The 16,178-nt window shown below is 36.2% G+C and overlaps 1 protein-coding gene across 2 annotated transcripts in view; it reads left to right on the top strand.

The window, feature by feature from the left end:
- Positions 1–16,178, top strand: part of SPTLC1 (serine palmitoyltransferase long chain base subunit 1) — an 87,823-nt gene that overhangs the window by 25,254 nt on the left and 46,391 nt on the right. For both annotated transcript variants that reach the window (XM_069087477.1, XM_069087483.1), the window contains exons 3-6: positions 1,664–1,758; positions 7,860–7,953; positions 8,705–8,777; positions 10,988–11,120. In XM_069087477.1, the coding sequence (XP_068943578.1) occupies positions 1,664–1,758; positions 7,860–7,953; positions 8,705–8,777; positions 10,988–11,120 (395 nt within the window). The remainder of the gene's footprint in view (positions 1–1,663; positions 1,759–7,859; positions 7,954–8,704; positions 8,778–10,987; positions 11,121–16,178) is intronic.

The following is a 16,178-nucleotide window of genomic DNA, read 5'->3' as shown; positions in this document are numbered from 1 at the left end:
AAGCTGGGGAACCTTGATAGCTAGGACTTTGCTGTTCCTGACAGACAATTGTATATGGTGTCTGTGGCATGTCTGACAGATGTGAGCACTTTTGATTTCTTAAACTAGGTTACATGTGGGTTTACCTCACTCAGTTGAAAAAGCCTTGATTTCAGGCAGGAGAGAAATCAGAAGAGAAGCTAGAGATTTAAAAGATGGAAAATGACAAGAGAACCTACTTCTAGAAGAAGCAAGACATCAGAAGCCAGTGGAGTTGAGAAGATAACAAGAATATGGGCTGGTTAAGACTAGCTAACTAGTCAGAAAAGTGCCTCTTGATGTGAGGAGTTAATCTGATTCGAAGAAGGCTCTTATATGGGGAGCTGATCAGAAAAAAAATTTTTGGTTTTGAACAGCTGAGTGGGGGAAAGACTGACTTACTCTCTAGGACTATCTTCAGAAACCTCTCCTAGACTGGCCTATTTTGCTCTTTACTTGTCTTTTATGACACAAAAGGGAAAACAAAGCCAGAGAATGGACCTGAGTAGCACAGATAGTAGGAATATGGGAACTACTTTTCTAAAAGTGCTTAACACACAATTTTGGTGGCCTTTGAATATTAGAGAAGAAGCTTTATCACACTGGAGAGACAGAGAAGAGGGGCAGTTCCACCAAGCAGGTAACTCATGGTACATACAGTCTGTTCCCTAAATGGACCAAGAATATCAAACTTAGAAGCCTAGAGTTCTGAATTACCCAGGACATGTTTTTTTACTTAGTGTGCCTCACTTCTAAGTCTCTGTAATTTGTGCCCATTCTTCCCTATTGGATGATATGTGTACATTGGTGGGAGAGTGTGACCCAGAATACCAGGTTTTTGAGTAGACTGCTATGTTATCATTTTTATCACTTTGTATTCTGGTAGTAAGTATTTAATTATGAGTTAATGCAATGATCTTGGCTGTTTTGTTGAAATGAGAAGCACACATATCAGTGCTCAGGAACAAGAGTTCTAAGTAGTAGATGTATATGTCTCCCACACCAGGGTTACCTGAGATCCTGAGAGTGAGTTGTGGTAGCGTCTCTCTCTTTGAACAACCCTGACATGCTAATGTCAGTGCAGAGGAGGTGAGCCTCAGTCTAGGAAGAGAGACTCTAGAGAGAGAAGGTTGGCCTTGGTGAGATCTGGTGATAACAACAGTTTTACCACAGCAGTGATTATGGGGAAGCAATAGAATGATTTATCTTGCATTAAAATCAGGGCCTATTTTTGAAAACGGCTTCATTATTTTTTAGCTTTTTTTTTTTTCCAAAAAAAAAAACCAGGACTATATGAATGGCAGTGGCATGAAAGGACTATGTTGGAAGTGACTATAATAAAAGAAGAACCATAATATGTTTATAAAATATTTGTGCTTTAAAATTATAAATTTTATTGTAATTATAATTTAATATAATATAATAAATATAATTTATATTATAATAAATATATATCATAATGGATATATAAATATAAAAATACAATTATATTACATTATAAGAAATATATAAATATAAAAATACAAACAAAATCCTATTATGTTTAACATTTTAAAATATTTTAATATGATAATTAGATATTTTCTGGTGTTCTGAAGTGATCTTTTCTATAAATTATTTTATATTCTGACTTTTTCTCCTATAGGAAAAGGAAGAATTAATTGAAGAGTGGCAGCCAGAACCTCTTGTTCCTCCTGTTTCCAAAGACCATCCAGCTCTTAACTACAACATTGTTTCAGGGTAATAAATATAGTTTGCCTGCTCTAGAACATTTTAAAACTTCCAGATTTGTTGGAATTTATAATGTTTCTTTCCTATATAGAAATTCATCTAAAATGAATTAGTTAATGTCTGGAAAGGAGGATCTTTCTTTTGTTTTCTTTGTATAGTTTCCAATGTGTTAATCAACAGGTATATCATCTGCTATCACAAGATTCCTTTAGTATATTATTCTTAGAAACATTTCTCGATTATAATTCTTGTAGCATAGAAGTTGACAGAATCACAGATTTTCTCAGGTGGTTTTGTTTTGTAGAATGGAGGGAGCATTAAAAAAAATGAAACAAGAAAAACACTTTTTTTTTTTTTTAAAGAGGGGGCAGCTAGATGGTACAGTGAATAGAGCACCGGCCCTGGAGTCAGAAAGACCTGATTTCAAATCCAGGCTCAGACACTTGACACACTTACTAGCTGCGTGACCTTGGGCAAGTCACTTAACCCCAACTGCCTTGCCTTCCCCCCTCCAAAAATTTTTAAAATAAAATGAAATGGAAGTGAGAATTAGGAAAGTGAAGTTAGGTCCTGAGATAAAGACTATAAAATTTAGAAATAGGGTGTTCAGCTTGATATATTACCAGCTCATATGACGTGTATTTTCAAAAGGAGGCAGATGAAGTGTGGAATTTATAAACTGATATTAATTTGTGGGAAAAGTAATTGAGAAAAAGAAATCTTTACACTTATATAAATAATCCTGAATCTTCTTTCTCGGTCCAGCTAAAGGTGTTAAGATGTTCAGATATCACTTTTTACTTCTTAACCCTCTCTAGTTGCATTCGGTTGTCATATCTCTCTCCAGATGAAAAATATCTAGTTAATGCCATGGATATTATTCTTTTGGTAAGTCTTAGAAGGTACTTGAGAAAAAAATGAACAAAAAAAAGTATAAGGCTCTTGAAAATAAAAAGCTTCACCTGTTGCAGCTATATTCAGATCTCTGCTACCTTTTCTGTAATAATTTCCTGTGCTTGCTTTCTAAATTCCCTGAAAGGAAAACAGACCATTGTAGTAAATGGAATCTCTCCTGCCCCTCTTTCTCTGACTTTTCTTTTTTTTAAAAGGTATTTATTTGTTTGTTTTTGATAAATTTTCTACTTTAAACTTAAATACAAAATGAGAAAAAGAAAAAAAATTGCCACATACTGTAGCACCAGTGCAATATTCACAGTACTGATAATCACGATAAATATTTAGCAACCATGACCATAAGGGAGAACTCAGAAAATAATAAATTTTGGGGGCGGAGTCAAGATGGCAGATTAGAAACAGGACTTCCTCAGGGCTCCTGCTTCCACCTTTTCCAATTCATGTAAAAGGTGACTCTGAACAAACTTTGGAGCTACAGAACCCACATAATGACACAGAGAAGCCAACCTCCTGCTGAGACAACCAAGCAGGCCGGCAGGAAGCAGCCAGCCCAGCACTCTAGGAGCCGACCCCAACCCGGCAGGAGCCCAAGGTTTTAGCCTCAGGGTAGCCACAGCCAGCTGACAGCTGGTGGGATTTCAGATCAGCAGCAGCCTTGGCTGTTTCCAGACTTATCAACCCATAGATGTTGAGGACAAAGTGAGAGGCCAGTGCGGTGTGGACTGTGTGAACTGGGAGTTTGGGAGGGTGGTCAGGCCTTTACCCCCTGGAGGGAGAAGTGGCTGAGGCGCTGAGGCCGTGCAGCTGCCGCCATGTGACTCCTTCAGAGTTTCTGGTCTGCAGATTGTAGGGGGACCAAACAGCCAGTCTGAGGGGTAATTGCTCTTGCTTTAACCTGCTTGGATTTGGATTGTGGACTAGGGTGGAGGTCATCGGGTGTTTGACCAGTTTGCCAGAGGGTGTGGAGGCTTCAGAGAGGGCACTGAATTGATAGCTTCAGCATCTACAAAAACACCAACCACTGGGACAAAGCTTCCACCTCGGGTAACAGAGTTCTACTGTGGCAAAAAGCTCAAAAATCAAGTAATTGGCTGGCAACATGAGCAAGCTAGGGAAACAAGGCAAGCACAGCTGTCTGACTATGGATTCCTTCCTTGGGGGACAAAAAGGATCAGGGCATAGAGCAGGAGAAAGACAACGAAGTCAGAACTTATGCACCAGAAGCTTCCAAGAAAAGAATAAGCTGCTTATAGGCCATAGAGGAGCTCAAGAAGGATTCTGAAAACCAAATAAGAGAAGTGAAGGAAAAATTGGGAAGAGAAATGAGAATGATGCAAGAAAATTATAAAATGAGAGTCAGCAACCTGACTGAAGAAAATAACATACCCTAAAAAACAGACTAACTCAAATGGCAAAACAAGCTCAAAAAGCCAGTGAGGAGAAAAATGCCTAAAAAGCTGAATTTGCCAGATGGAAAAAGAATCTCAAAAGCCCACTGAAGAGAATCATTCCTTCAAAATTAGATTGGAGCAAATGGAAGCTAGTGACTTTATGAGAAATCAAGATGCTTTTAAACAGATCCAAATAAATGAAAAAAATAGAAGGCATTGGGAAACCCACTGACCTGGAAAATAGATCCAGGAGAGATAATTTAAAAATTATTTGTCTACCTGAAAGCCATGATCCAAGAAAGAACCTAGAAATCATCCTTCAAGAAATTCTCAAGGAAAATTGTCCTGATGTTTTAGAACCACAGGGCAAAATAGAGATTGAAAGAATCCACTGATCACCTCCTGGAAAAGATTCCAAAAGGAAACTCCTAGGAATATTATAGCCAGGTTGCGGAATTCCCAGATCAAGGAGAAAATATTACAAACAGCCAGGAAGAAACAATTTGAATATTGTGGAAACACAATCGGGATAACACAGGATCTGGCAGCTCCTACATTGAGAGATCAAAGGGCCTGGAATATGATATTCCAGAGGGCAAAGGAGCTGGGATTAAAACCAAGAATCACCTACCCAGCAAAACTGAGTATCATATTTCAGGGAAAAATATGGTCATTCAGTGGAATAGAGGACTTTCAAGCATTCTTGATTAAAAAAACCAGAGTTGAATAGAAAATTTGACATTCAGATACAAGAAGCAAGAGAAGCATGAGAAGGTAAACAGGGAAAAGAAATAATAAGGAACTTATCAAAGTTGAACTACTTATATTCCTATGTGGAAAAACGGTAATTGTAACTTATGTACCTTTTCTAAGTATGAGAATAGTCAAAGGGAATAGAAATATATGTCAATATGTATATGGGCATATGGGTACATATGTGAGGATGTGTATATATGTGCGCACATACATGCATATATACATATATATAGGGTACAGGACCAATTGAATAGGAAGGGATGATACTTAAAAGGTGAAATTAAGAGGTGAGACAGGAATATAATGATAGGAGATGAGGAGAGATAGAATGGGTTAAATTATCTCATATAGAAGTGGCAAGGGAAAACGGTTACAATGGTGGGGAAGAACAGGAAGGTAAAAGGGAATGAGTCCACCTTATTCTCAATGAATTTGGCTTAGGGAGAGAATGACATACACACAAAATAGGGTATCTCCCTCTATAGGAGAGTAGGGGCAAAGGGGATGACAGGAGGGAGGGCAGGCTGGGGGAATGGTAGTTGGAAGCACCCTCTTTTGAAAAGGGACAGGATCAAAGTAGAGAATAGAACATGTGGGAAGTGGGATGGGATGGAGGGAAATATAGTCAGTCTTTCACAATATATCCACAATGGAAATGGTTTGCATAGCTACACATGTACAACCTATATTGAATTGCTTTTCTTCCCAGTAAGGGTGGGTGATGAGGGAGGTAAGGAAAGAGTCTGGAATTCAAAGTTTTAAAATCAAATGTTTAAGATATATATATATATACACATATATATTATTAGTATTTTATATATAACTGGGAAATAGGATATATAGTCACTGGCGCATAGAGATCCACCTTACCCTACTATAAAGTCGAAGCGGAATGGGGAAGATATGGGAGAGAGCAGATTGGGGGAAGAGAAATTCAGTGGGATTGCTGTTTTGGGATGGTGTGTAGAGGAAAAATTGGGAGAAAATTTGTAACTCAAAATCTTGTGGAAATGAATGATGTAAACTAAAAATAAAAAAAATAAACTACAAAAAAAGAAAGAAAAAAATAAATTTCCCTTTCAAGAAAACCTATGTAACAAATAAACTATATGTTCTCTTCAAAGCTGACTAACTTTTCTTCATTTTGGTTTTCTTTTGTTGTCTGCTGTGCACTTTTTACTTTATCTTTCCCCTAAACCCTACCCCCACCTTAAAGAAGGCTACAGTAAGCATGGATATCTATAAACATATACATCAATACACATGTATACTTTTTTCCTTCTCTTTTTTATTTTTTAGTTTACATCATTTAACTTAACACAAAAACTAGCCGTGTGACCTTGGGCAAGTCACTTAACCCCCGTTGCCCTCCAAAAAAAAAAAAGGAATGACATTTATAACTCTGTTGTCTTTCTCCGAATATGAACCCAGACCTTTTCTACTCATAGTAACTCTAAGGTTTGGTTCTTTCTCCTTTGCTTACTCATTTTTATTTATTTATTTAATGTTTTGTTTTGTTTTGATCAGCTATCAGCATAATCAGTTTGTTATCTCAAGGTATGGGGAATGATGCCTCAGGACTCAGGTTTTCTTATTGTTACTTTCTGAGGTCAAACTTGTGTTCTCCTCACCATGATTAGAGTTCCCAGCCACACTGGACCACAAATGATCTTGCTTACTTTGGTCTCTCTGTGTCTGCAAACTACAGCTGTTTGCCCCAGAACTGAAACGGGACGCTGCTCTCCTGTGAGTGCCTACAACCCACAGAGTCCAGTCTCCTTGCCACTACACTCACTAGATGTGTGCTAGCACCTTCTCCTTCCAGCCACAGCCCAGGGTGCATCTGATCAGCAGGGCTGTGCTTGGAGTCCCTGGACAGTGTATAGTGGAAGGTCCTTCAGTCTTCTCCTACTTAGCTGTCAGATCCTCCCACTGTTTTCAAGCATCTCCTGTATCATAACGATCAAAACATCACACTGAAAGGTCATTGCACATTCAAATATACACATTCTTCATGCTTTAATCAATTAACAGTTTATTCTTTCCTAAGTATAATATAGGTAATGTTCCTATGTTTCACTGTCCTGAAAAAAATAAAGGAAAAAGAGTATATGAAGATGGGTGAATTGTTTACATTAACTTTAAATTCAATTTGAGGAAGAAACAACACAAAAATTGAATAGATTAACGTTTCTATGGCCTAGGCCTCAGCTGGCTGTCAACCCCGATGCCCCCAGGGTTTATTTGTTGATTGAGCAGAGGTAGTGTATGAGTTTCATTCAGGCCAAACCTCCAGGATGTTTTCTGGGGTCTTCTCACATTGTCTTAGGAGAACTACTGCTTTACCCTATTTAATTTCTGCTGCTCTGAGGTGATACTCTGTATTTGTTTTTGTTTTTGTGAAAGAAATTTGGAGAGCCATCTTCCCAGAATCTTCTCCCTTAACTGTTTATTTTGAAAAACTGCTTAGCTCCTAGGAAATATGGTGTTTCTTTCGACTTATTCTTTCCCCCTGATCTTATTTTTGTCTATTTTTCCTCTTGTTGATAATCTTTACAAATTCTTTCCAAAAGTACAAAAGTACTTTGTGTTGTTTCTTCCTCAAGTTGGATTTAAAGCTAATGTAAACAATTTACCCATCTTAATATAATCTTTTTCCTTCTTTTCAGAAGAGTGAAACATAGGAACATTACCTATATTATATTTAGGAAACAGTCAACTGTTCATTGATTAAGGCTTGAAGAATGTGTATATTTGAAATTTGTAATGACCTTTCATTGTGATGTTTTGGTTGTTGAGATATAGGAAATACGAGAAGTACTTATGGTATTGTATTGATGAACAAATGAGATAATTTATATGAAGTGCTTTAACAAAACGTAAACCTCTATTTAAATGTCAGATATTCTTGTTTTTGTTATGTGGGAGAAAATGAATATCAATATGCAGATAAGAGCACAGTAGAAAAGGTGCTATGTCTTTCTAAAGTGGGTAAGGCCCTTATGTATGGATTTATATTTATAAAATTATTTTTCTGCTTTTTCTTAGCCCTCCAGGCCACAAAATTGTGGTGAATGGAAAGGAATGTATAAACTTTGCATCATTTAATTTTCTTGGACTCTTAGGTAATTCTAGGGTAAAGGTAAGTAATTTACTCATAACATTGTTGACTTCTGAGATGAGCCACAATTCACAGCTCCAAGTCTCATACTCCTTGTATATAAAATAAAGAGGCCGAACTAAATAGTTCCTGACATATGTTTCAGCTATAAATCTATGATCCTGTCATATAGCTGACCATTTGGTTAGTCAGTGTTTTTCCAGTTGTTATTTTGTTTATATTTTCGTGGTACATTCTGTTATTTTACTAAACTTTATTTCATTGGCTTACTTAGACTCACTATAGCAAAAAAAAAAAAAAAGCACTGGATTTGTTATCAGAAAGACTGGATGCAAATTCTGGCTTACTTAATATTTGTATTAGTTACCCTTTCTGGACCTAAATTTCTTCATCTTATGGTGCCTAAAGCAAGTTGTCTCCAAGGTTCTTCCTGTATATAATTTATGAGTAGAGATAAGTAATCTGGATTTAGTGGGTAATATGTGCTGTGCTGGTAGGAAAGAAAGCCAGAGAATTATGTAAATTTGGTATCAAATAATTGACAATTCTAGATTGTGCTGGGGAGCTACTGTGTTCTTTCTTGGAATTTTTTTTTTTAATAATCTCTAAGCTAATTTAACTTTTCTGTATGTTTAGGCCTCCACATTTTGTGCTTTTTATTATTTCAAACTACAGATAAAATTGGGATAGTAATAATCATATAATTGCTAATTCAGATTAAGTAATAGGAAATGTCCATTTTCATTCATCAAATTTTCTTTTAATTATAAAGGAGGCAGCTTTAGCATCTCTTAAAAAATATGGTGTTGGGACTTGTGGACCTAGAGGATTTTATGGCACATTTGGTAAGTATATATCTTCCATATTCTTTTTAATTCACTGATTTTCAAGTTACCATAAATTAAACTAAAAGCTTTAAACTAAATTTTCCCAGTATTTTAGGAAAGCATTGAAGCAACACTCATTGATTATTATTAGATTTCATCTCAATAAATGGATACTATATTCTTTTTTCACTTATCGTAGTATATTTTTACAGTTCGACTCTAAGAATGAAGTTATAAGACAAGTATAAAAATTTTTCTTTGGTCCGAAGTTGACTATGACTTGAAATAAATAAAGTCATAAACATAAATTTTGATGTGGTAATTGGTCATGTATTTTTAGGGAATTACCATGAGAAGAAATGTATCCTTTTCCTCTTTTAGGAGTGGTAATCAGGAAACATTAATTTCTTCCTATAATTCCTGGGGATAGGCTCAGAAAATAGTTTTGTAAGCTATTAATTTTTTTAACTTTTATAAGGCTAATGTATACAAAAGGCTTATATTAGTTAGCTATTACTATCCTACAGTTATAATCAACTGAACTGGCTACACTAGAAAATATGGTGGGGAAGATACTATTTGCAGCACATCAGTAGTGAAGTTAGATTTTATCTGAGATAGGACATTAAGTGATCAGAAAAGCTTCATTTTGAAGATTAGAATAATTAGTCAGAGCCTATAAAATCTTTCACATTAGAAGATCATCAATGATCAGCTTGATGCTTAGAGTTAATTTATCCATACTAAAGATCTGTAAATATTAATATTGTTGAATTTGCTAAAATGAATATACTGCTAGAGATGATATTTCTGGACTCTAAGACTTAGATGCCCGATGTCTATGTTCCTTTGAATGTTCTAGAAAAAGGAGAAGCGCTTTGCGGGTGCTCCCCAGATTTCTGACTCCCCTTATATCTGCCCTGAGCCTCTGGTGCTTTTTGCCCTTTTGGGGCATAGCTTTGTGATATAGATGGGTTTTTAATTAATCAGTAAGTATTTATTAAATGGCCATTGTATGCTTTGGGGACATAAAGACAAAAGTGAAAAGGACCAGCCTTGAAAAGCACTAGCCTTATTTAGTTAGCAATTTGACAAGGGATAAACAAAGTTACAGCATAATTATGCCGTATGAAGGCAAATCCAGGTAACTTTAAAGAGATTAGGAGTAGCCTATCTCAGATTTTCTCTTTCGCCTCTAGTGCAAACAGAACACAAGGAAGTTTTCTTGTTAGGGGACATTTACCAGATATGTGCAAAAAGAGTAGAAAAAAAAAGTAGTCTTGTTACAAGTGCTACTGCTCCAGCCCATGGAGATCAGTAAATAGTGACTTTCCCAAGGACTTGGAGGAGGGTGTGTTTTTCTATACTTAAGCAGTGCCTTCTGTTCCCTCTTCTACTACTCTAATAATATCATTGAAAAAGTAAAAGAAAATAGTACTATTGAAAATACCTTACTAAGCATTTTAGACACAATCCTGTCACTAACAACTTTATTAATTAAATTGGATTTTCAGGAGAGAAAGTGGGACTCTGTCTGATGTTTTCTAAGGATACTTCTTTCTACCTGGTCAAAGATGAAGTTGAAATATTTCCATTAACTGAAGCAACTGAAGGACTTCTTCCTTTTTAATCTGATAAATACTCTAGTCTGGTCAAGGCAGCTTGGGGAAAGAAGATACTTCCCTTTCCTCCTCTCCCTTCTTCATCTGAACATAGCCCTAACTCCAGCCCCCATTCTCTGTAAGAAAAGTTCCTTCTTGAAACAGCAATGCTACTATTTCCTTCCTTCCTTCCTAATGTTATTTTGTAACATATAACTTAATAGGCAATAAGATGTTGTATGTGTGTGTCTGTGCCATTGCACAGTTCATCTCTGCCTCCAACCTCCAGGTGAATTGGGAGGGATCTAAGTAAGCTTCCAAGGTACTAAGGACCATTTCTTGTGCATTTTTTTGTTTTGTTTTCTGGGTTGCCCTGGCCAAAGAATTCTTCACCTCATGGTATAGCCACCTGTTGGTGATAATTCTCTTCCTACTTAGGTAGTCTGGTCCTTAGAAAACAGATACGATCTGTTACTGAGATCATTTGGGAAATCTTTTCAGTATTGTAGAATTCTCCAGAGCTTGCCCATTGTTTACATAGCTTTTAATAACAGTACTTGAGTTGTATTTTTATGACGGAAAACATTTTAACTTTTTATATTTTTTTTTGTCTGTGTTTGAAAATAGATGTTCATTTGGAATTGGAGGAACGTCTAGCAAAGTTTATGAAGACTGAGGAAGCTATTATTTACTCATATGGATTTGCCACAATTGCCAGTGCTATTCCTGCTTATTCAAAAAGGGGGGATATTGTATTTGTGTAAGTAATCTTCATCTGGTGTTTGGAGGAAAATTTATTTACAAAACGTTGAGTTTCTTGAAGTTTCATTATTAAACAAGTTTCTTTTGATACAGAAGATTTCTTCATTAAAGAAACTTATTATTAGTCCTTTCAGGTGTCATTTAACAAAAAGATTTGGAAACAGTACATTAGCAATATGTTTAAAAAGTGGTGTTCAATTTGCTGACTTCATTTTTTTAAATCAGGATTTAGTATATTTGTAGAGAAAGAGATATCTTGATAATACTCACTATGTTCAATTTGATCCACATTGTAAAAGTCAAATGGGATTTAAACCTTTAATTTATCATTTTAAGTTAAACTTAAATTAAAGTTAAATTAAACTGTGATTCTTATGTTTTGTATACAAGTAAAATTATAGATGTGCATAGACTTGTTTATTATGAACCTTTGAAAAGGGTAGAATGGAAAAGAAGCATTCTAAGTGATTTTGATAATGCAAAATCAAAAATTGATTGTAGTTTTTTAGAGTTGGTAACTACAGCCATTCTTTGAACTAAGCAAACCTATGCCAACAAACAAAAGGCAAGTCAAGGTACTGATTTGTCACATGATTCATTATTTACTAGTCTGGAGAACACTTTGCTAATTGTGTTAGATGAAGTTGAATATTTTCTTTGAACTTTTATGTTGGCAGTTTTTGTTTTCTTCATTCAAATAGGAAATAAAGATGGTAATCTGGAATGAAAGAATAAAGACAATTTTAAAGTCCCTCTAGAATTTACATTGGTATCCTAAATCACTGCATCTTCGTCAATAAGCATGAAGTATCTACTACATGCTGAGCACTGACAATCCCTGCTAAGATGTGGGAGGGAGAACATTCTAGGCATGGAAGAATATATAGTGAAAATATATAGATAGGCCAGCTTAACTGGATCACAGAATTTGTGGAAGGGACATAGGGAATAAGGTATAAAAAGACTGGAAAGTTAGGAGAAGGCCACAGTTTGAACACCAGAAACATATTCTCAAATAAAAGAAATCTTTTGTCTCAGTCGATCAGTACATATTTATTATGCATGTACTACTGTGTGCCAAGCACTGTGCTTGTGTAAAAAACAGTCCCTGCACTCAGTTTTTATAATGGAGGAGACAGCATGCAAACACATTTATACAGAGCAAGCTATATAAACAGATGGAAGGCACTGGAATTAAAGAGGGATTGGAGAGAGGAAACCAGGGAGGTCTGTACTTGGAGCAGAGGAGGGAGAATGTTCCAGGCATGGAAGACAGCCTGAGAAAATGTCCAGATCTGAGTGATGGATTGTCTTGTTTGTGGAACAGTCAGGAAGCAGGTGTCATTGGATGGAAAAATACATGTCAAGGAGTAAGATTTGAGAATAAAATAATAGTAATGATAGCTAGCATTTATGTTGTTCATGCTATGTGCCAGGTACTGTACTAAGTGCTTTACAAATGCTTAACCTGTTTTACAAAACAGGTTAAGTAGAGTTTGCCCAGGTCACACAGGCATATATATGGCAAATGTCTGCGGCTAGATTTGAACTCAGGTCTTTCTAATTCTCGGCCTCCTACTCAGTACTGTAGAGGGCTGTCTTATATGAAGGACTTTGAATGCCAAACAGAGGCATTCAAGTAATAGTGGATCCTGGAAGCAATAGGGCAGTAATTCCACTACTTGTCCTATACCCAAGGGAAGCCATTGATTTAAAAACTCCATCTACACCAAAACATCTGTAGCAGTACTTTCTGTAGTAACAAAGAACTGGAAACAAAGTGGATGCTAATCGATTGTGGAATGGCTCGACAAATCATGGTATGTGAGTAATAAAACATTACTGAATTGTGAAAAAAAGTATGATGAGCTCAGAGAAGCATCCAAAGACTTAAATGAATTGCTGCAGAGTGAAGTAAACAGAGCCCAAAGTAAAATAAATACAGTGACTACACAGGAATGTTGTAAATGGAATCAGCATTTGTACAGCACTCCTATGTGCCAGGCACCCTGCTTAATGCTTTTTATAAATATTATTTCATTTGATCCTCATAATATTCCTGGGAGGTAGGTACTACAATGTAAATGGAAACCACAAAACAATCAAAAGTTAATGTTTCAAAATTAAAAAGAAAAAGCAAGACCCCAAAAAGAAATCATAGGAGACATATTTCCTGTACTTCTTTGCAGAAGTAGGGGGGAATCCCATGGGTTTGGAACATATGTTTTAATATTTTAATTTTGATGTGTTATTTTGTTGATTATCTCTTTATCTTTTAAAAATTCCTTATATATAGGATAGCTTTCTAGGTAGGGGAATAGTGAAAAATATAGGAATAAATTAAATTGACATAATAAGAAAAGATATCGATAGAAATTTATTTTTAAAAAGAAAAGCCAGAAGATTAGAGGATATTGTTCTGTTAAAGAATAATAGGGGTGGCTACATGGCACAATGAAGAGAGCACTGGCCCTGAAGTCAGGAGGACCTGAGTTCAAATCTGGCCTCAGACATTTGACACACTTACTAGCCATGTGACTTTGGGCAAGTCACTTAACCCCAACTGCCCTCCAAAAAGGGAAAAAAAAAAAGAATAGTAGTTACTGGGGATGAGTAGAGATGGAGAAATAGCTCAGAAAAGATTTTTACTTAAATTGGCATTGGGTCTAAATTAGTAGATTTGAATAATTGGGAGCAGGAGGTTGGGATTTGCTAGATTTAGGGCAAATGAAATGGTCTTAAACTCACGGAGTTAGAGGGACCTTGGAGGTCTTTTAGCTAGCAGCCAGCAAGCATAATGGATAGAATGTGGTAGTTGGAGTTAGGAAGACCTGAGTTAAAAATCCTGCCCCAGATACTTACTAGCTCTGTGAATCTAGACAAGTGTCATAACCTCTCTGCCTAAATTTCCTCATTTCTACCTCAGGGTTATTATAAAGATTAAATGGATTAACATGTAGAAGAGCTTAAAATGTTATGTAAGCACTACCTGTTCTTTTTGTTACTGCTATTGTGATATTATTATTATTATTATTATTATTATTATTATTATTATTATACAGTTCCCTTATTTTATAGGTGTAGAAAGTGAGACTTAGAGAATTTAAATGCTTTGTCCAAGGTCACACAAATAATAAATAGCAGAGTTGGGAATCTAGTCCTGTTTCACTATAAATCCAATGTTCTTTCCCCTCAAATAGACTGTCTTTTAATTTCATGGCAGCGGTTGCTGTCCACAGTGATTTTTGAACCCAAGAATATAAAATCGGATACTGCTTCCAGAATGGAAGAGAATCCCTCTGTTTACCAGGGATTGAGGGGACCAGTTGCCATGATCTTAGTTGATTGGGTTTGGGGTATTTTTAATGTTAATTTTTAAGCCAAGCTTTTGTACTCTTTTACCCTCATCAAGAGACTTCTTAATTCTCCTTTAATTTTTGCCATTAGAGTGGTATTGCCTGCATATCTGAGATTGCTGATATTTCTCCTGGCGATCTTAATTCTGGCTTTTGATTTATCCAGCATGGCATTTCTCATGATGTACTCTGCACATAGATTAAATAAATAAGGTGATAGTATACAGCCTTGTTATACTCCTTTCCTAATCTTAAACCAACCAGTTGTTCCATGTTCAGGTCTAGCTGTTGTTTCTTGATCTGCATGCAGGTTTCTCAGGAAACAAGTAAGATGATCTGGTGCTCTTATCCCTTTGAGCATCTGCCACATTTTGTTGTGATCCATACAGTCAAGGATTTTAGTGTAGTCAATGAAGCAGAAATAGATGTTTTTCTGGAACTCCCTTGCTTTCTCCATGATCCAGTGAATATCAGCAATTTGATCTGTAGTTCTATTTCTCATTTCTGGTAATGCTTAGTTCATAGAATCTTTTTTTTTTAAAGCAATCGGGGTTAAGTAACTTGCTCAAGGTTACACGGCCAGGTGTTTCTGGGTGGGTGCTGAGTGTCTGAGCCTGGGATTCGATCTCCAGGTCGTCCCGACTCTGGGGCCGGTGCTCTTCCTCGCTGAGCCACCTGGCCGCCCCCAGTTCACAGACTCTTAAGCGTAATCTCGCTGCGTGTGAAATAAGCACAGTTGACATTCTTTGGTATTGCCCTTCCGTGACTGGCTGAGCTAGTTAAAATACTGAAAGCTCATCATCACGATCTGGTACAAGCGCTGGCGTATTAAGTGTAGTGCTTGTAACAGCATCATCTTTTAGGACTTTTTTTAGCTCAGCCGGAATTCCATCATCTCCACCTACTAGTGCTTCCAAAGAGACACTTGACTTCGTTCTCCATCATGCTTATCAGTCATGTTAAGATTGTTTCTGTATAGTTCTTCTGTATATTCTTGCCACCTCTTCTTAATCTCTTCTACTTCTGTTAAGTCCATGCCATTTTTTTTCTTTTACAATGCCAACTTTTGCATGAAATGTTCCCTTGATATCTTTAATTTTCTTGAAGAATTCTCTTGTCTTTTCCATTCTTTTGTTTTCTTCTGTTGAATTGCTCATTTAAGAAAATCTTTTCTCTCTTTTTTGTTCTCCAGAATTCTGTATTCAGTTGGGTATATCTTTCCCTTTCTTCTTAACTTTTATTTTCCTTCTTTCCTCAGCTATTTGAAAGGCCCCATCAGAATTTTGTTTTCTTGCCCTTCTTTTGCTTTGGGATGTTTTTTGTTGCTGATTTCCATACAGTATTTTGAACCTCTATCCATAGTTCATTAGGCACTATATCTACCAGATCTATCTTATTACAGTAGATTTACTGTCACATAGATCTTCCCCAGATCCTCCCCCTCCAAGTGTCTTTCCATTGCAGTCCATCTTTTGTATATGTACAAGCTACATAAATGATACATTAGAAATAACTAAAGCCCTACAATTAATGGTAAAATTAAGCAGGGTTGAGAAAAAACTTCTTGTAGAAAGCAATATTTTGTCTGGTACTTGAAAAAAGAAACAAAGATTCCACAAGATAGAGAGGTGGAGAGATAAGATTCCAAGAACAGGAGTTAGTGCCCCAGGGTCAGAGATTGAGTTTCTTCTTCTAGGAAC

Source organism: Petaurus breviceps, unplaced genomic scaffold, assembly GCF_028583685.1.
Source record: "Petaurus breviceps papuanus isolate PSGF00001 unplaced genomic scaffold, PetGlider_PUasm1.0 118, whole genome shotgun sequence".
NCBI classification, from domain to species: domain Eukaryota; kingdom Metazoa; phylum Chordata; class Mammalia; order Diprotodontia; family Petauridae; genus Petaurus; species Petaurus breviceps.
Note: the sequence above shows the minus strand (reverse complement) of the source record. Positions and strands in the feature narration are given on the sequence as shown.